Below are 20,932 nucleotides of genomic sequence, written 5' to 3'. Positions count from 1 at the left end.
CTTGAAGCTCTTTGTGCCAACATGGTGTACATTTTTGAAATTCTACTCTTCTTCTCTCTTCAACCAAGTTTGCCAACCTTGTCTGTATATGGCTGTGTTCATAACATGGTGTCCTTTCCCTATTGACTGAGGAATTTTAAGGATAAAACAGCGTTTAAGGACAAAGCCTATGAGCAAGAAGAGAGACCCAACAGTGACAAACAGGACTATCAAGGTACTCTGCAGAAGAGATGGTCAGAAGTTTCCAGAGAACGCATAGAGCCCCGAGTTGATTATCCCTTTTATACCGAGGCTATAATTAAGCAATAAGGCACGAGGGGGTGTGGTATATGGCCAATAGGATACAGCATTAGCTGTGGTATAATGGCCATATACCACAAACCCCAGAGGTGCCTTATTGCTATTATAAACTGGTTACCAATGTAATTAGAGCAATAAAAATACATGTTTTGTCATACCCGTGGTATACGGTCTGATATACCACGGGTGTCAGCCAATCAGCATTCAGGGCTCGAACCACCTGGATTATGATACATAATTGATACCTCGGAGTGTGGTGTCAGGAAAATAACCTCACACTCAACGTCAACAAACAAAGAAGATGATTGTGGACTTCAGGAAACAGCAGAGGGAGCAACCCCTATCCACATCGACGGGACAGTAGTGGAGAGGGTAGTAAGTTTTAAGTTCCTCGGCGTACACATCACGGACAAACTGAATTGGTCCACCCACACAGACAGAGTTGTGAAGAAGGCGCAGCAGCGCCTCTTCAACCTCAGGAGGCTGAAGAAATTCGGCTTGTCACCAAGCACTCACAAACTTCTACAGATGCACAATCAAGAGCATCCTGTCGGGCTGTATCACCGCCTGGTACGGCAACTGCTCCACCACAACCATAAGGCTCTCCAGAGGGTACTGAGGTCTGCACAACGCATCACTGGGGGCAAACCTTCTGCCCTCCAGGACACCTACACCACCCGATGTCACAGGAAGGCCATTAAGATCATCAAGGACAACAACCACCCGAGCCACTGCCTGTTCACCCCGCTATCATCCAGAAGGCGAGGTCAGTACAGGTGCATCAAAGCAGGGACCGAGAGACTGAAAAACAGCTTCTATCTCAAGGCCATCAGACTGTTAAACAGCCACCACTAACATCGAGTGGCTGCTGCCAACATACTGACTCAACTCCAGCTCACTTTAATAATGGAAATTGATGGAAATTGATCAAAAATGTATCACAATGTCACTTAATATAATGTATATGTATATACTGTACTCGATATCATCTACTGCATCTTGCCATCTTTATGTAATACATGTATCACTAGCCACTTTAAACTATGCACTTTTATGTTTACMTACCCTACATTACTCATCTCATATGTATATACTGTACTCGATACCATCTACTGCATCTTGCCTATGCCGTTCTGTACCATCACTCATTCATATACCTTTATGTACATACTCTTTATCCCTTTACACTTGTGTGTATAAGGTAGTAGTTGTGGAATTGTTAGGTTAGATTACTCGTTGGTTATTACTGCATTGTCGGAACTAGAAGCACAAGCATTTCGCTACACTCACATTAACATCTGCTAACCATGTGTTTGTGACAAATACAATTTGATTTGATTTAATATAGTACATTTTGTCAGATATGCCATTCCAATAAAGTATTCTTCTTCCATACCAATCAATCAATTTAAGACAATAGGAAAATAATAACTGGAGCCGTATAACTTGGATGTTCATTACACTAGTGAAGTTGAGTTATCGTGTGGTGCAACGTACAATTGGGCCAAATCTCAAGCTTCAATGTGAACCGTTCGTCATTCTAAATATAGCTGCTTTTTGTGCTTCTATGGAGGGATAAACTAAATTCAAAGCAGCCTTCTCCAGATCCTCTCCTCACAATTCAGAGGGGTTTGTTATTCCACAATGGAACTAATCAAGCTTTAACCCAGAAGACCAAATTAACCTCTAGGCTAGATCAGAATGTACAGATCCAGTCAAAGCCATCAAAGAAAAACCTAGATAGGGTGAATCTCAATTGTATTTCCTTGATTCATTGCGTCYTCTCTCCGCAACTTCTGTCAAAATGCATGGGAGGAGATGGCCTGAGTGGAGAAACCTCAGACCTCCTCCAATTCGTATTGAGAAGTGGCGGCAGTTTCAATGAATGGTCTTATTACTCAGCCAACGCCTAAGCTCTCGCTAATGCAGAATAGGGAGAGAAAGAATGAGTATGAAAAAAGAGAGGGAGGAGCGAGGAGGGGGGCAGACAAAGATGAAAGATCTTTATATTTATTATAATTCATTGTGGAGAAGAGAGGGAGGAAATAGCATCAAGGCAGAATGAGGACAGAGAGAGAGAGAGAGAGAGAGAGAGAGAGAGAGAGAGAGAGAGAGAGACCGACACAGACAGAGATGGATAGAAAGATAAGTATTTCACGCCCAGGATCTTACCAGTAAGAGTTCGATGGACCCCAGGATGTACATGGCCCCAGCGAACGTTGTCCCGAGGTAGAAACAAATGCCCACAGCACCCCCAAACTCAGGCCCCAGAGAACGGGAGATCATGTAGTAGGATCCTCCAGCTACAGACAACAAATAAACACACACACTCTGTCAATGACATACTTTTTAATGAAATATTATATACAAACAGCATCTGCAACTGAATTGATTTGGAATGATACGGATTTGGAATGATATATGCCATTTTGYAGCATTGCCATCATTTTCAAATACAATTGCTTCTTTCAAAGCATCACTATATTTCACGTAATTTCCCCGAGTTTAAATATAAATGACCCAAACCCTGCTATTCCCAAATCAGAGCAGGGTCATGTTCATTAGGGCRCGCTAAAGAAAAATGTTTTGCAACGGCAAACAAACGTTTGCTTTTCTTAATGCACAGGTCCAGGCATAATAGCCGTGGGAAACGCGGTTGCTGTGGGTGCTGCAGCACCGTCTGATAAAACAGCTCAAGCCTGTAATTTCCTCTCACCTCTGCTCTAAGCCAATCAAGGGGCGAGTCAGCCAGTGTAAGACGTGATTATTGGATACCATCTCTAATCATATAAACATAGCTGTGTAAGGTTCATGTAGGGACCCAGGAGTCTGGACGTAACTAATATTATCGCATTGCTAGTGCTACTGCACTGAATATGCATTTTGAGCCAAAAGGGAATTGAAGAGGAGGTACTATTCCCAACAGCGAACCCGGATGCCAACGCATGCTCACCCACCTGGCACTACTCCATTGGTAGCAATGGCACTCATTGAGATTGCAGTCAGCATGGTCTAAAGAGAGGGAGATGTAGAGAGAAGAGAACAGAGAGGGGAAATGGGATGTTAGTATTGTGTAACATTCAATATGTTACACCCTACTTGACAGGATATTTCACATGTTTTTCAGGTGAAACACAAATGGGGGGAAAAAATCAAGTTGTCTATAGAGGACCTTGTTAGTTGATAAGGACAACAGTGAATTTAGATTTGAATATTCTAATGTTCATGACTGGAAGTTCGATAGAATAACAACCCAGTGGGCTGTCAACGAAAGAGTCAACAAGCGATCGACAAGGCACATCCTCCCGTCAAGCACATCAATCTGTCTGTTTGGCTTTGAGTSGAGATGTGATCAGATGCACCGTTAGGACATGGAACAATAAAGATCAACTGTAGGCAGACATTTACTAAAGAACCCAGAGTATGGCAGCAAGGTAAATGGAGTGTGTGTGTGTGTGTGTGTCTGTGTATATGACAGGGGAAGAGTGTGTATCTGAGAGAGAAACTGAGTGATTTACGTGTGTTTAAGAGAGAGTGAGTAGTGAGGGAAAACTAGAGAGACATTTATGAGATTAAAATAAATCAAGTCATTAATATGTGTGTGTCTGAGAAAAAAATATGGCTTCAACAGTAATAATATTTAATTAGCCGTGGTGTACTTCCTTAATGTCTATGTAGGGAGAGAGAGAGAGAGGCGAGAGCAGAGAAAGAGAGAAGAGAGAGAGAGAGAGAGAGAGAGAGAGAGAGAGAGAGAGATACACAGAGAGAGAGAGATACACAGAGAGAGACATATACAGAGAGAGACATACACAGAGAGGCAGGCCAACACAGACAGAAAGAGATATAACCCAGAGGACAGAAAGAGAGAGAGTGTGTGTAATAACTAGCATGTGAGAGGATGGGGGTGGACGACGGTTAATGTTTCTTGTGAACACAGCTGTCTGTCTGGGTTCACAACAGTCTGCTCGACCGTGCCATATTACTCTCTTATCGGGTCATAATGAAGTAAGGCTCACTCTCTCTGAGGAGGGCAGATAAGACTAATTGTTTAAGTGGTTTATCTGATGTGGGCAGGCTGGAAAATTCGAGGACGAGGTAGTTTGAGGCCGAGTGAATCCCTCGACACAGTTGTATGGGAACGTTAAGAGAGGGAGATAGAGCACGTACTGACTGTGTCACCTGAGGAAACCYGTGAGGGACTCAATACTCGAGCCCTTCATTGTAACGCTTTCTACTTTTTATATAAYGCTTTACACTGTATACGCATGACAGGATGATATGAATGAGCAGAGCCAACGTCGTCAGCAATTGTTGAAATGTATAATATGAAATGGGTGGGACTCATATTTAGGGAGGAGCTACATGGGCCAGTGTGTGGTTCAGGGAATCACCAGAGTTCATTATGCAGCTTTTAGTAAGAGACCATCTCACATGCAGTAACACTACTTCAGCTCCTTGTCGTCAACTTCAAAAGACTTTGATGCTACCGGAAGCAGACATAACAAACCCCATCAGCAGACATAACAAGCCAGGTGGGATTGCAAAGAACATCCAAACAAACATTATTATGTCTGCAGAGGTATAAACATGGCAACTACTAACTATTTGCTCTTATGCATGTCAGTGCAATGGTTTAATGATTTGTCGCGGAATAATTATTGGTGCCTATGGCTTTTAGGTGTCATATTACATATTTATGACTGCATTTAGAAGATGGGTCTTGGTGGGTTGAAATTAAGTGTTACTAACCCAAATCAAACATGACCACAGCATAAGTATGAGATGAAGGCATTATTCCTATCTGTCTGGGTGACAGAAGTTGCCTAATCTCTTGTCTGATTCTGAGTCTGCTATAAATCAGGATTAGGAATTATTGTGTTCATAAAACTTCCTCTCAGTTTGTGTTGAATCTATTTTGGTTTGCAATGGCTTACTATTTAGTTTGTGGTCAACAAAGACATTATTTACTGAGAGACGAAGAACAGAGTGACAGCAACAATGATGCCCACATTCCAAATACCATATTGTCATGTGTGCTCCCTCTCCGGCCTCTAGGTCACCAGGCTGCTAGTTATGGCGCACACCTGTCACCATCGTTACGCGCACCTGCGCATCTTCAGAYCCACCTGGAGTCCATCCCCTCCCTGATTACCTTCCCTATATATGTCACTCTCTTTGGTCTCTTCCCCAGGCGTTATTGTTTCTGTTTCAGTTTCATGTCTGTGTGCTGTTAGTGTTTCTTGTTTTGTATTATGTTCCGTTTATTTTATTAAAACACTCACTCCCTGAGCTTGCTTCCCGACTCTCAGCGCACATCGTTACACATATTTTGATCAGCACGTGACAAGTGCAGCAGCCTCGTGTCTGAGCTCCTCTTCACTATGTAATTGTTGCCTCCGGTTTCGGAGAAAACATTCCCTTTCGTTTTTTGTGTAATACTGTAGCTATACGCTAGGCTACATCCTGTTGGTTTGTTTTGATCAGCTGCCAGAGATGACGGTATGGACAGTTTTCTGTGTCACCCCAAATAAATTGAACTTCGGCTGCTATGCAAATGACACTCAACTACTTTTCTCCTTCCCCCCTTCTGACACCCAGGTGGCGACATGCATCTCTGCGTGCCTGGCAGACCTCTCAGCTTGGATGTCGGCCCACCACCTCAAGCTCAATCTCGACAGGACGGAGCTGCTATTTGGCCTGCCCGCTCCAAACCTCTCCATCACAGTTGACAACTCTACGATGTCCCCTTTTCAGAGTGCAAAGAACCCATACTTTCGATCTCTGCAAACAGGTTCATGGTCTACAACCCTCCAACTCAACTCTGGACCTCCAAGCCAGTTCTACTGGGTTTTTTCATTGTTCCCTTCTCAGCAGGGACTGATTTAGGTGCAATTATCAGGTAGAACAGAAAACCAGCAGGCTCCGGACCTCGTAGGGTAAGAGTTGAATACCCCTGCTCGACAACATCTGTAGAGTATGACCTTTCCTCACGCCGGAAGTGGTGCAGGCCCTAGTCCAGGCACTTATCATCTCCCGTCTGGACTACTGCAACTCTCTGTTGGCTGGGTAGAATACTATACTACACACTGTACTATCCCTTGATCATGTGTAGTAGTTACGATATAATTGTGTAGTACACTGGAACATTCTATACTACACACTGTMGTGTTCCTTGATTGTGTAGTGCTTACTATAGAATTTTGTAGCATACTGTAGTATAGTTTTTTCCCACTTAGGGGCCAAACMAAAATTCCAGGTACTACAGTAAAATATGTAGGAGCATATCCGACCAAAATGGTAGCACCGTAGAGCCCTGGRATGCACTAACTCTAAKTTGCTGTGGATAAGAGCATCTGCTAAATGACTAAAATGTAAATGTACAACTGTAATCGCTTTGCCTCCYAGTGACACAGTGGTCACATGACTACGTCATGATTTAGCAGCCACAAATAAATGCTGCACCCACTGGAACAGCTAACAGRGATCCAAATGAGAATTTTGACACAGACTTCAGGACTAAATTCATGCTTTGTTTATAAGAGAATCGTCAAGTTTATGTTTGGATACTACTAAAGGAGGACTTTGGGAAGACGTTCGGTTGGTATTGTCAGTCCCAAAGGACACACGGATTGATGGGGATTACACATACAATCGTTGGAGCAATGACATTCATGTTATAAGTCTACAGACTGCATCACAGTGACGTTAGCTCATAAACCAAAGSCTTCCCAGAGAGCTGGTATTAAGAAATGAAGAGCTAGAGTAGGACTCCTAGTTAAGTGGGTTTACTAAAGATTCATCATGGTCCACACACACCAACACAGTCGTGAAGAGAGCATGAAAACGCCTCTTCCCCTCAGGAGCTGGAAAGATTTGKCATGAGCCCTCAGATCCTCAAAATATTCTATAGCTGCACCAGTGAGAGCATCTTCATTGGCGGCATCACCGCTTGGTATGGAAACTGCTTGGCATCCGGCCGCAAGGCGCAACAAAGTGTAGTGCGTACGGCCCAGTACATCACTGGGGCCGAGCTCCCTGCCATCCAGACCTTTATACGAGGCGGTGTCAGAAGAAGGCCCTAAAAACTGTCAAAGACTCCAGCCATCCAAGCCATAGACTGTTCTCATTCTACCGCATKGCGGTAGAAGTCTGGAACCAACAGGACCATGAGCATCTTCTATCCCCAAGGCATAAGACTGCAAAATACTATAGCTAGTTAAATAGTTAACCAAATAGCTACCTGGACTATCTACATTGACCCGTTTTGCACTAACTTTTTTTAACTCATCACATATGCTGCTGCTACAGTTTATTATCTATCCTGTCACTTTATTCCTAGCTACATGTACATATCTTCCTCAATTACCTCGTACCCCTGCACATTGACTCAGTACTACTACCCCATGTATATAACCAAGTTATTGTTACTCATTGTGTATTTATTATTACTTGTATTATTACGTGTTATTACTTTTCTATAATTTCTCTATTTCCTTTCTCTCTGCATTGTTGGGAAGGGCCCGTAAGCATTTCAATGTTAATCTACACCTGTTGTTTACAAAGCATGTGAAGAATACATTTGATTTGTGGTAGCTAGACAGTCCATTATTAGAAATATGGTGCTGCAAAACCCCTAACATCAATTTGCTGGAAGAGAAGTCCTACATGGGTTTCATATTCAGCTAAGCCTACTATATTTATTTCTCAACTTTCTAATATTAAGCTCATTGCTTCTCTTTACAACAGGAGTATAACCTAACTGCCTGGCATGAAAATGAACCACAGGAAAAGCGTCAAAATTCCCTATTTAAGTGCATAGGTGACATGTATTTTTTTCCTCTGACCCTGTTTCAAGACAGGTGCCTGATAATGGTCCATTTCACACAAACAGCGCCTTGCAAAAGTATTCATCCCCCTTAGCGTTTTTCCTATTTTTTTTGCATTACAACCTATCATTTAAATGTATTTTTATTTGGATTTCATGTAATGGACATACACAAAATAGTCCAAATTGGTGAAGTGAAATGAAAAAAATAACTTGTTTCAAAAAATTCAAAACGGAAAGGTGGTGCGTGCATATGTATTCACCCCCTTTGCTATGAAGCTCCTAAATAAGATCTGGTGCAACCAATTACCTTCAGATGTCACAATTAGTTAAATAAAGTCCACCTGTGTGCAAGTGTCACATGATCTGTCACATGATCTCAGTATATATACACATGTTCTGAAAAGCCCCAGAGTGTGCAACTGTCACGATCGTCTTTAGGTGAAAGAGAGGACCAAGGTGCAGCGTGATATAAATACATCTTCTATTTATTTGAAGATGAAACGAACACTAATACAAACTAGACAAAACAACAAACGACCGTGAAGCTAACAAACGAAAGTGCAGACACAAGCTACTAACGTCAAACATAGACAATCACCCACAACCTACCGAATGCCTATGGCTGCCTTAAATATGGCTCCCAATCAGAGACAACGATAGACAGCTGTCTCTGATTGAGAACCAATCCAGGCAACCAAAGACATACATAAACACCTACACTGAACACAACCCCATGAACTCTACAAAACCCCCTATACAATACAAACACCCTAGACTAGACAAAAACACACAAACATCCCCCATGTCACACCCTGACCTAACTAAAATAATAAAGAAAACAAAGATAACTAAGGCCAGGGCGTGACAGCAACACAACTAAGCAAGGGGCACCACCAAGCAAGCGGCACCATGAAGACCGAGGTGCTCTCCAAACAGGTCAGGGACAAAGTTGTGGAGAAGTACAGGTCAGGATTGGGTTATAAAAAAATATCTGAAACTTTGAATATCCCACGGAGCACCATTAAATCCATCCATAAAAAAAAGGAAAGAATATGCACCACAACAAACCTGCCAAGAGAGGGCCGCCCACCTAAACTCACGGACCATGCAAGGAGGGCATTAAATCAGAGAGGCAACAAAGAGACCAAAGATAACCCTGAAGGAGCTGCAAAGCTTCACAGCGGAGATTGGAGTATCTGTCCATAGGACCACTTTAAGCCGTACACTCCACAGAGCTGGGCTTTACGGAAGAGTGGCYAGAAAAAAGCCATTGCTTAAAGAAAAAAATAAGCAAACACGTTTGGTGTTCACCAAAAGGYATGTGGGAGACTCCCCAAACATATGGAAAAAGGTACTCTGGTCAGATGAGACTAAAATTGAGCTTTTTGGCCATAAAGGAAAACGCTATGTCTGGCGCAAACCCAACACCTCTCATCACCCCGAGAACAACATTCCCACAGTGAAGCATGGTGGTGGAAGCATCATGCTGTGGGGATGCTTTTCATCGACAGGGACTGGGAAACTGGTCAGATTTGAAGGAATGATGGATGGCRCTAAATACAGGGAAATTCTTGAGGGAAACCTGTTTCMGTCTTCCAGAGATTTGAGACTGGGATGGAGGTTCWMCTTCCAGCAGGACAATGACCCTAAGCAYACTGCTAAAGCAACACTYGAGTGGTTTAAGGGGAAACATTTAAATGTCTTRGAATGGCCTGGTCAAAGCCCAGACCTCAATCCAATTGAGAATTTGTGGTATGACTTAAAGATTGCTGTAAACCAGCGGAACCCATCCAACTTGAAGGAGCTGGGGCAGTTTTGCCTTGAAGAGTGGGCAAAAATCACAGTGGCTAGATGTGCCAAGCTTATAGAGACATACCCCAAGAGACTTGCAGCTGTAATTTCCGCAAAAGGTGGCTCTACAAAGTATTGACTTTGAGGGGGGTGAATAGTTATGCACGCTCAAGTTTTCTGTTTTTCTTGTCTTATTTCTTGTTTGTTTCACACACAAAAAATATTTTGCATCTTCAAAGTGGTAGGCATGTTGTGTAAGTCAAATGATACAACCCCCCCAAAATCAATTTTAATTCCAGGTTGTAAGGCAACAAAATAGGATTCCAAGAGGGGTGAATACTTTTGCAAGCCACTGTATATTATTGAGTATATGTAAAGACAAAATTAAATAAAGATTAGTGTAATGGGTGACAATATTAGCCTATCACTTGTGAGTGATGCCCAGTTTAAGAATGAAACAGCGCATGCTTTTTTTGCGACTTTTTCAAGTCATAGTCGCACACCTCATGTAGCCTAGCTCATAGGCCTATATGTTTTGTTAAGGTTAGTATCACAACTAAAGTGTCCAAATAGTTCATTAAAATTAAGCACATTAATCTGCTTTATAACGGGTGTAGAGCCAAACTGGCGACCATACACAGCGCATGAGTTTAAAGTTTGGGGAAGATCATTTTCATCATAAAAAATGCACCTTAAAGCATTACATGCATCATCACATTAGTTGTCACTTTTGAGAAAGGTGTTTTCCTGCTAATGGAACACTTGCGCTTTAGCCTACTGCCCTGTGCGCATTGCTGCGCTTATAATGTAAAGAAATAGCATAATAGTTTAGCAACATTTTAAGCTAAACATTCTCATCTGTTGCGTCAGGCTCATTGCTTAAAACAGTTTTTTGATRCTAGTGGTTGCCATAAACTGTCCCAGACTGTGTTTGGAATATTTATTTMTCACACAGAATAGAATAGGTCAACGTTTGTACTATGGGGGATAGTGGATTGACATAGGCTAGTGCTTTTGCTGTTTGTTAGGCAGACTCATCTTGTTGGCTGACGAAAAGTAAATGTGGACAATTCTTTCCATATCTTCAATACGCTCCTCGGAATTGGATAAGGACGTGTGCAGTTGCGTCCTGGATGTCTCATGTGAGTGAGAGGTGCTTCGGCACGCAGCCAGGAGAAGGGAATTATAATTATTATATTCAACCCAAGGGCACAATGGCCACTGGGCRCAAAAGGCATGGAATTTTTTAGGGGGCATTACGGCCACACAAAGGGGATGCCGCCGGGAAATTCGACATATTATCAAGTGMTTGTCAAAATGTGAATGAGAGACTGATGAAGTGTGTACAGCCTGCGCAAAAAAAMCAAAGCAGAGCTAATGYCTTTCATGCAACTTTTTTCAAATTATCATTAGAGTTGCATCATGCAGCCTTAGAATACAGTAATTTCACTATTTGACATGAAGCTCCAATACCACAGACCCAGAACCATTCCCCTTCATGTGTAGTCCCAGTTTTAGGAGATTCAGGTAATATCATTTCCAAAGGGCTTGTCCTATTGAGTCATTCTCAGACTTTGCTGGCATCCTGAGACGCCACAGTACCAACACGTCCCCTGGCTAATAAACAAGMCCCTAAAAATGCCGATTACACAGCCATTTAATCTGCCAGTTCTGGATGAGACACAACAGAACACYGCTCAGCAGGGAGATTAACCATGGGACGAGCTGGGAAGTGATACACAGAGAGTCMGGAATAATTGCAAATCCACATGTCCCTAACAAGCTAAGCCATCGATTCCATAGCGTTGCCGACAAGAAAAGTCCATTGGATTGGGAGCCGAGTGCCTTTTTGTGTCTTTGTGCCTCTGTCTTCTGAACAGGAAGCTTTGTGAACACAAGCACTAGCCTCAATAGGGTCAAAATGATCTAGCTTCACTCCAATAGAGTGGAGTTCCGATTGTATCGTTCAAATGAAACTACAACTCCTTTGAATGACTTTGCTGAAGTCGTGCTGAAATTGGTTTTGACAGGAAGTGGTTTGAACCTGCCCTGAGAAAGTGAACTATAGCCATCATTATATAGATTTACTAGACTTTTCAATGCCACAGAAGGGCAAGTTCATGGTCTCTATTGTAGAGTATACTGTACATCAGTCTATTGGAGCAGGTTCACTACTGACTGCATTGTCAGGTAAAGGTGAATAGAGATGTCTTCTGTTTTTAGACTTATTAGCAAACGTATGTGTGCTGAATTCCAAATCGRCCCCTAACCCCTACATCCWAAGMACCCTCGTAGATCTGAGAGTTGGATAGATATCTATGCATTATAGTAATTGAGACTCTCACAACTCAATCGCTGGTTGAAAACAGTTTTCTGCCCCTCCCAAAATATAGAATTTGTAGATAATTGGCCCTCTTTCTGGGACTCACCCACAAACAGGACCAAGCCTGGCCTGTTSAGGAGTGACGGACTCYATCCTAACTGGAGGGGTGCTCTCATCTTATCTACSAACATAGACAGGGCTCTAACTCCYCKAGCTCCACAATGAGATAGGGTGCAGGCCAGGCAGCAGGCTGTTAGCCAGCCTGCCAGCTTAGTGGAGTCTGCCACTAGCACAGTCAGTGTAGTCAGCTCAGCTATCCCCATTGAGACCATGTCTGTGCCTCGAYCTAGGTTGGGCAAAACTGAACATGGCGGTGTTCGCCTTAGCAATCTCACTGGAATAAAGACCTCCTCCATTCCTGCCATAATTGAAAGAGATTGTGATACSTCACATCTCAAAAGAGGGCTACTTAATGTTAGATCCCTCACTTCCAAGGCAGTTATAGTCAATGAACTAATCACTGATCATAATCTTGATGTGATTGGCCTGACTGAAACATAGCTTAAGCCTGATGAATTTACTGTGTTAAATGAGGCCTCACCTCCAGTTACACTAATGACCATATCCCCCACGCATCCCGCAAAGGCTGRGGTGTTGCTAACATTTATGATAGCAAAATTCAATTTACAAAAAGAACCTGACGTTTTCGTCTTTTGAGCTTCTAGTCATGAAATCTATGCAGCCTACTCAATCACTTTTTATAGCTACTGTTTACAGGCCTCCTGGGGCATATACAGCGTTCCTCACTGAGTTCCCTGAAGTCCTATCGGACCTTGTAGTCATGGCAGATAATATTCTAATTTTTGGTGACTTTAATATTCACATGGAAAAGTCCACGACCCAATCCAAAAGGCTTTCGGAGCCATCATCGACTCAGTGGGTTTTGTCCAACATGTCTCCGGACCTACTCACTGCCACAGTCATACTCTGAACCTAGTTTTGTCCCGTGGAATAAATGTTGTGGATCTTAATGTTTTTCCTYATAATCCTGGACTATCGGACCACCATTTTATTACGTTTGCAATCATATTAATCTGCTCAGACCCCAACCAAGGATCATCAAAAGTTGTGCTATAAATTCTCGGACAACCCAAAGATTCCTAGATGCCCTTCCAGGCTCCCTCCGCCTACCCAAGGACGTCAGAGTACAAAAATCAGTTAACCATCTAACTGAGGAACTCAATTTAACCTTGCACAATACCCTAGATGCAGTCGCACCCTTAAAAACCAAAAACATTTGTCATAAGAAACTAGCTCCCTGGTATATTAAAAATAGGCAGGGCTTTTTCTGGGTCTGCCTACCCATGTGAGAGACGCAGACTCGGTCTCAACTTTTAAGTCTTTATTGAAGACTCATCTCTTCAGTAGGTCCTATGATTGAGTGTAGTCTKGCCCAGGAGTGTGAAGGGGATTCACACTGGGATTCTCTGCCTCTAACCCTGTTACAGGGGCTGAGTCACTGGCTTACTGATGCTCTTCCATGCCGTCCCTCGGAGGGGTGCGTCATTTGAGTGGGTTGAGTCACTGACGTGATCTTCCTGTCTGGGTTGGCGCCCCCCCTTGGGTTGTACCGTGGCGGAGATCTTTGTGGGGTATACTCGGCCTTGTCTCAGGATGGTAAGTTGGTGGTTGAAGATATCCCTCTAGTGGTGTAGGGGCTGTGCTTTGGAAAAGTGGGTGGGGTTACATCCTGCCTGTTTGTCCCTGTCCGGGGGTATAGTCGGACGGGATCACAGTGTCTCCCGACCCCTCCTGTCTCAGCCTCCAGTATTTATGCTGCAGTAGTTTATGTGTCGGGGGCTAGGGTCAGTCTGTTATATCTGGAGTATTTCTCCTGTCTTATCTGGTGTCCTGTGTGAATTTAAGTATGCACTCTCTAATTCTTTCTTTCTTTCTCTCTTTCGGAGGACCTGAGCCCTAGGACCATGCCTCAGGACTACCTGGCCTGATGACTCCTTGATGTCCCCAGTCCACCTGGCCGTGCTGCTGCTCCAGTTTCAACTGTTCTGCCTGCGGCTATGGAACCCTGACCTGTTCACCGGACGTGCTACCTGTCCCAGACCTGCTGTTTTCAACTTTCTAGAGACAGCAGGAGCGGTAGAGATACTCTGAATGATCGGCTATGAAAAGCCAACTGACATTATCCTGAGGTGCTGACTGTTGCACTCTCGACAACACTGTGATTATTATTATTTGACCTTGCTGGCATCTTGAAATTTGATCATCTTGGCCATGTTCTGTTATAATCTCCACCCGGCACAGCCAGAAGAGGACTAGCCACCCCTCATAGTCTGGTTCCTCTCTAGGTTTCTTCCTAGGTTCTGGCCTTTCTAGGGTGTTTTTCCTAGCCACCGTGCTTCTACACCTGCATTGCTTGCTGTTTGGGGTTTTAGGCTGGGTTTCTGTACAGCACTTTGCGATATCAGCTGATGTAAGAAGGGCTTTATTAATAAATTTGATTTGATTTGATCTTCTCTTCTAATTCGCTGGGTGAGAAATACCGCCATATCTAAATCTCTAAGATCTAGTGGCTAAGGAATAGGGGCTTCGGGTCGATTTGYAAATCAGAAATAGTTTTGCCTCAATGAGCTGCCAAGTTACTATGCAGTCAAATGACAAATTAGGAAATTGAGTTAACACTTGTTTCAGCTATTATCCTTACTTTTCAACATGGGAAGGGGAACTTATTTTAAAAGAACAATCTGATTTTATGTTTATTTTCTTACCCAGATTGCATCTATTTCGCAGAAGGAGCACAGAACAAACCTATAGCCCAAATGCTAACTAGACTGTCTAATGTTTTGCAAGACAACACCATTTAATCTCAGGTTTGTTGTTGTAAAACGCATAAGCCTCCACAGATACATGTCAACATCACTTTTCTCTAACAAGCTTTCCCAGATGGTGGCCATACTGCTAATGGTAATGCTCTCATATCATTAAATCCTTTTAAGGGCTTTGTTACCATTGTATGCCTTTTCAGTCCTAATACTAAAGCCCCTGAAACAGATGTCATTATGGGTCCTTCCAACAAACCAACAACCATTGAATTAATGAGCAAGTACAATATGGTTGTTTGAGATTTAAGGATTGCATGTGAWTTGTTTGACACAATTCCTTCTGATTCCTGCTTACAAGGAAAAACTAAAGCAGGAAGTACCAGTGACTCGCTCAATACGGAACTGGTCAGATGACGCAGACGCTAAGCTTCAGAACTGTTTTGCTATCACAGACTGGAATATGTTCCAGGATTCTTCCGATGGCATTGAGGAGTTCACCACATCAGCCACTGGCTTCATCAATAAGTGCATTGATGACGTCGTCCCCACAGCGATCGTACGTACATACCCCAACCAGAAGCCATGGATTACAGGCAGCATCCGCACTGAGCTATAGAGCAGAGCTGCCGCTTTCAAGGAGCGGGACTCTAACCCGGACGCTTATAAGAAATCCCCCTATGCCCGCCGATAAACCATCAAACAGGCAAAGCATCAATACAGAACTAAGATTGAATCCTACTACATCGGCTCTGACGCTCGTCGGATGTGGCAGGGCTTGCAAACTATTACGGACTACAAAAGAAAGCACAGCCGTGAGCTGCCCAGTGACACGAGCATACCAGACAAGCATGCATGAGAGCACCCGCTGTGCCGGACGACTGTTTGATCACACTCTCCGTAGCCAATGTGAGTAAGACCTTTAAACAGGTCAACATTCACAATGCCGCATGGCCAGACGGATTACCAGGACGTGTACTTYGAGCATGCGCTGACCAACTGGCAAGTGTTTTCACTGACATTTTCAACCTCCCTGACCGAGTCTGTAATACCAACATGTTTCATGAAGCCTCCAGTGATGATCCATGGCACGAAGCCTCCAGTGATGATCCATGGCAAGAAGCCTCCAGTGATGATCCATGGCAAGAAGCCTCCAGTGATGATCCATGGCAAGAAGCCTCCAGTGATGATACATGGCAACGAAGCTCCAGTGATGATCATGCACGAAAGCCTCCAGTGATGATCCATGCAGCGAAGCCTCCAGTGTGAATCCATGGAAGAAGCCTCCAGTGATGATCCATGGCAAGAAGCCCCATGCGCAGGGGTGAGACTTGGCACGAAGCCTCCAGAGACGGCCTCCTGTCCGAGGCTGCAGAGTCTCCCTCCTGTCCAGAGTGCCAGAGACTCCCTCTGTCTGGAGCTGCCAGAGTCTCCCTCCGTCCGGAGCTGCCAGAGTCTCCCTCCTGTCCGGAGCTGCCAGAGTCTCCCTCCTGTCCGGAGCTGCCAGAGTCTCCCCTCCTGTCCAGAGCTGCCAGAGTCTCCCTCCTGTCCGGCGCTGCCAGAGTCGCCCTCCTGTCCGGAGCTGCCAGAGTCACCCTCCTGTCCGGGGCCCGCTGCACCAGAGCTGCCACCGCGGATAGATGCCCACCCAGACCTCCCCTATAGGTTTAGGTTTTACGGCCGGAGTCCGCACCTTTGGGGGGGGGGGGGGGTACTGTCACGCCCTGACCTTAGAGATCCTTTTTATGTCTCTATTTTGGTTTGGTCAGGGCGTGAGTGGGGTGGGCATTCTATGTTGTGTGTTCTATGTTTCTATGTTTTCTATTCTGTGTGTTTGGCCGGGTGTGATTCTCAATCAGAGGCAGCTGTCTATCGTTGTCTCTGATTGAGACCATACTTAGGTAGCCTTTTCCCACCGTGTGTTGTGGGTGTTGTTTCCTGTTTTTGTGTCTGCACCAGACAGAACTGTTTCACTTTCGTTCTCCTGTTTGTTGTTTTTGTTCGATTCGTTTTTTTGGATTAAATCATGAACACTTTAAACGCTGCACCTTGGTCCACTCTTCCTTCAGCCCACGAGAAGCGTGACACTGGGGTTGAGGTCTGTGGGGCCTCATGAATTAAGGTCGGGGTGATAGTCTCTGGGGATGATACCACTCTATGTATATTGTTACAGGAGATAGCTCGTAGGAGAGGAGGACAGCTAACTGTGCACACGTTAACCTCTCTTGGGTAGGGGGCAGTATTTTCACCTCAGATGAAAAGCGTGCCAAAGTAAACTGCCTGTTACTCAGGCCCAGAAGCTAGAATATGCATAGAAAACACTCATGGATAGAAAACACTCTAAAGTTTCTAAAACTGTTAAAATAATGTCTGTGAGTATACAGAACTGATATGGCAGGCGAAATCCGAGGACCCCCAAAAATATTTGGTCATAGGATTTTCCATTTGTTTTCTATGGGATACCTCTTATTATTAGGAACCTGGTTCAGGTCCTATGGCTTCCACTAGATGTCAACAGTCTTTAGAAATTGTTCGATGTTTTTCTTTTGGAAATTAAGAAGTAGTGCTATTATTGTAAGTGTCACTCCAGGTGGAGTGTTTTGATGCGCTGAACTGGAGCGCCTGTTTTTTCCGGTATTGGAAAAGTTTATTCCTCTTAAATTTATTGATTATTTACTTTTTCAGGGTACTGAGGTTGGACTAGGAACGTTGTTTGAAATGTTTGGACCAAGTTTACAGTACTTATTAGATACTTTGTAGGCAGTTGAAACCGGTGTATTTCTGAATCAAACGCGTCAAATAAATTGACATTTTTGGGACATAAAGAAGGACATTATCGAACAAAAGGACCATTTGTGATGTTTCTGGGACATTTTGGAGTGCCAACAGAATAAGACCTTCAAAGGTAAGGCATGAATTATATCGCTATTTCTGACATTTGTGGGGCACCTGCCTGGTTGAAATATGATTTTCATGTGTTTGCATGCGGGGCGCTGTCCTCAGATAATCGCATGGTTTTTTCGCTGTAAAGTATTTTTGAAATCTGACACAGTGGCTGGATTAACAAGAAGTTAAGTATAATTTGAATGTATAACACATATATTTTCAAGAATGTTAAATATTTGAATTTGGTATTTTTGAATTTCGCGCTCTGCAATTTCACTGGATGTTGGCCAGGTGGGATGCTACCGTCCCACCTGCCCATAAGAAGTTAAATTGAACRTTACACATACCCAGATCATGGTGAGAGTAGCAGAGATAGTGTTGGCATTCCAGACACTATTGTCAACTTTAAAGAAATATGTGGCTCAGAATTTTGTTAGGTTGGATATTCTTCCAACGTCATTAATCTCTTCCCCCATTTCTAACAGCCAGCAAACACTCGACAGATTCCATGCAGTAGTTACTCTCACGGCAGTCGCTGTAGGGACAGTAATTAAAGGAGGCTATAGTTACGGGCATGGAACAGTATTTTGAGGTATGCGTCATGGGTAGTGTCAGTAGTAGCAGGGGTTACTCTAGTAGCATTGTTGGGATATCATTTTATGAGGACTCATGAATTTATTTATGCCTCATGAAGTGATAACTGGGAGACCGATGGGAGTATCGGTTGCTGTTATTCACAGGTCACAAATTAGTGATCTGGCCATAATGGGAGAGTCTATGTTGTCAGGAAATGACCCATGCGTTGCAGTGTCTATATTCCCAGGTGAAAGCTGCACATGAGGAGCAGGCGATAACCAAGAGCATGGGCTGAATTCTGGAGATTGAGTGTACATCAAGATACACCAGGCGGGGGGTGTTGGGACAGTGTTGGTTTGCTCCACACACAGTACTCCTTGCAGCACCTGCAGCGGTAAAGATCATCATGTCTCTCCTCGGTGGGTTCACACTTGGGACTGGGAGCTACTTGAACCGCCATAGCTGGGTTGGGTAAGTTGATTTATTGGTTAATGCATCATATAAAAGGATAGATGTTGGAGTAATTGTACACTGGACAACATTCTAGAGGAATTGAGGTAAAACGTMTATACAGTGCTGAGTTACCTCAAGAGGATGTAGCGTTGATTAGGGCTACGCACTTGCCTATCAGGTGACGTGCCTATCAGGTGGCAATGGAGGAAGAAGGAGATGGGGAACAAAGTGAAAATGACATGGCTTGGGGAACACCTCTTATAACCTGTGGCCTGATGGGGAAGACTGGGTAAAAGAATKWGGTTTTCTAGGGCCTTCATTTTTGTGGAATCCAGCAGAAAAKAATTCTGTAGGCATAGAATCAGGCGAAGAGAGAGTGGGAATTGTCATGTTGTCAAACTTTGGGTTTTCTTCGCATATATGACTATGCATAGCTTACCACATTCTTAATACTGTTATGTTTTGTGTTTCTTGTTGCTTTTCAAGTCCTGTGCTATCACTCTCTTAGGAACCTGAAGGAGAAAGTTGAAATGGAAGAAGTCAACAGCTCCAGCGGACACGTTGTTATCAGTGTTCTAGGAGACATGGAAATAAAAGTGTGCATGGTGTGACTATAGAACAGAGGCCATAAGTGAGTTTGCGTTTGTAAACCTCACTGTGAATGTTAATCATGTTTTATTTTTTTGTTCATGTTGTGTCATCATTGTTTGTTCATTTATAAGTCATTTCCRAGTTTATGTAAGTTGAACAGTAGGAAGCTAATGTTCAAGAGGAGGGACTGTTGGGTTCTGAAAATATGAAATATACTTATTGATGTCACTGAGGGAGAGACGGGAATGTATAACGTTTACATTCTGTCCGGATATGTTATTGTTAGCCATCAGGGATCCTATGRGAGGAAAAAAGACAGTCTGGTACGAGTCAACATGACAGCCGTGAGTTGGGGAGGAGTGAGCACTTTGGTTGCAGAGGTCAGGTTAGAGGAAGTGAGGAAGAACAGATATCACTAAGGTTCTGTCTAGCAACAGAGATGCATTGGCTGTCCCGATGTGTAGGAGGAGACTCAGCATAGGAGAAAGGGTTAAATATCAGTGCTTGTGTGAATATGTATTTTGTCTTATGCAGCTGTATCGACCCAATGGGTGAATAAACTTGRTTTGAGCTTTATTAAGCGTCCGTGAGTTTTAATAGGTTCATTTAGAATTTAACACTAGTCAATCACCAAACATTTATGTCGAAAATCCAACGATAAAGGCATAAAGTAATTCGCTCATTTTTTAAAATCTGTGTTGCGTTGTTGGCGGTAGGTGTACTTGATTCAGAAACCCTGCGCACCAGGTAGGCAARGTTTTCCCATTTTTTCCCATTTAATTTGTCTGAAAAGACAAACCGTGCCTACCCTGCGGACTGGGAGATCTGTGACTAAATCGAGTGCCCCTACTGCGCTGGCCAATCGGACMCCTCAAATCACTGTGGCTTCCGGGATCCCAGCCACAGCAAAGTTTGATACTAGCCAGAGAGAGACTGTCAAAGAAAACAGCAAAGAGATCCTGCTTTTATGAGTGAGTTCATGTATAMATTTTATTCAGCACTGTCAACACTGTTTTTATTCATCACTATWACAAAACATACTTCCACTCATCGCTGCAGCTGYAATGAATGAGTAGCCAAGTGTATCGATAACTCTGCGTTTTTTATTAGCAGCTTGTCGCGCCTATTTTAATATCAAGGAGTATTTCACTGTCCTTTGGAAACATATCTCTTGTCATGTCCCCACAATGTTCCCACAACCTAAAGAAATGTGTTAGGAACTTTTATTAAAGAACATAAAAAAATGTGTTCTGGGAATGTTCTTGTATCATCAAGTGAAGGTTTTTTTACACMCTAAAAGAAACATTGTATAATCATCTGCACAACTGGACAGCTTTTGTGTTTTGG

The 20,932-nt window shown here is 43.4% G+C and overlaps 1 protein-coding gene across 1 annotated transcript in view; it reads right to left on the bottom strand.

The window, feature by feature from the left end:
- Nucleotides 1–20,932, bottom strand: part of LOC111960734 (solute carrier family 12 member 5-like) — a 313,247-nt gene that overhangs the window by 59,065 nt on the left and 233,250 nt on the right. Inside the window, exons 5-6 of the mRNA XM_070439127.1 lie at nucleotides 3,258–3,312; nucleotides 2,473–2,603 (exon numbers count right to left, since the gene is read on the bottom strand). Of these exons, the coding sequence (XP_070295228.1) occupies nucleotides 2,473–2,603; nucleotides 3,258–3,312 (186 nt within the window). The remainder of the gene's footprint in view (nucleotides 1–2,472; nucleotides 2,604–3,257; nucleotides 3,313–20,932) is intronic.

The sequence above is a fragment of the Salvelinus sp. IW2-2015 genome, linkage group LG1 (assembly GCF_002910315.2).
Source record: "Salvelinus sp. IW2-2015 linkage group LG1, ASM291031v2, whole genome shotgun sequence".
NCBI lineage: Eukaryota > Metazoa > Chordata > Actinopteri > Salmoniformes > Salmonidae > Salvelinus > Salvelinus sp. IW2-2015.
Note: the sequence above shows the minus strand (reverse complement) of the source record. Positions and strands in the feature narration are given on the sequence as shown.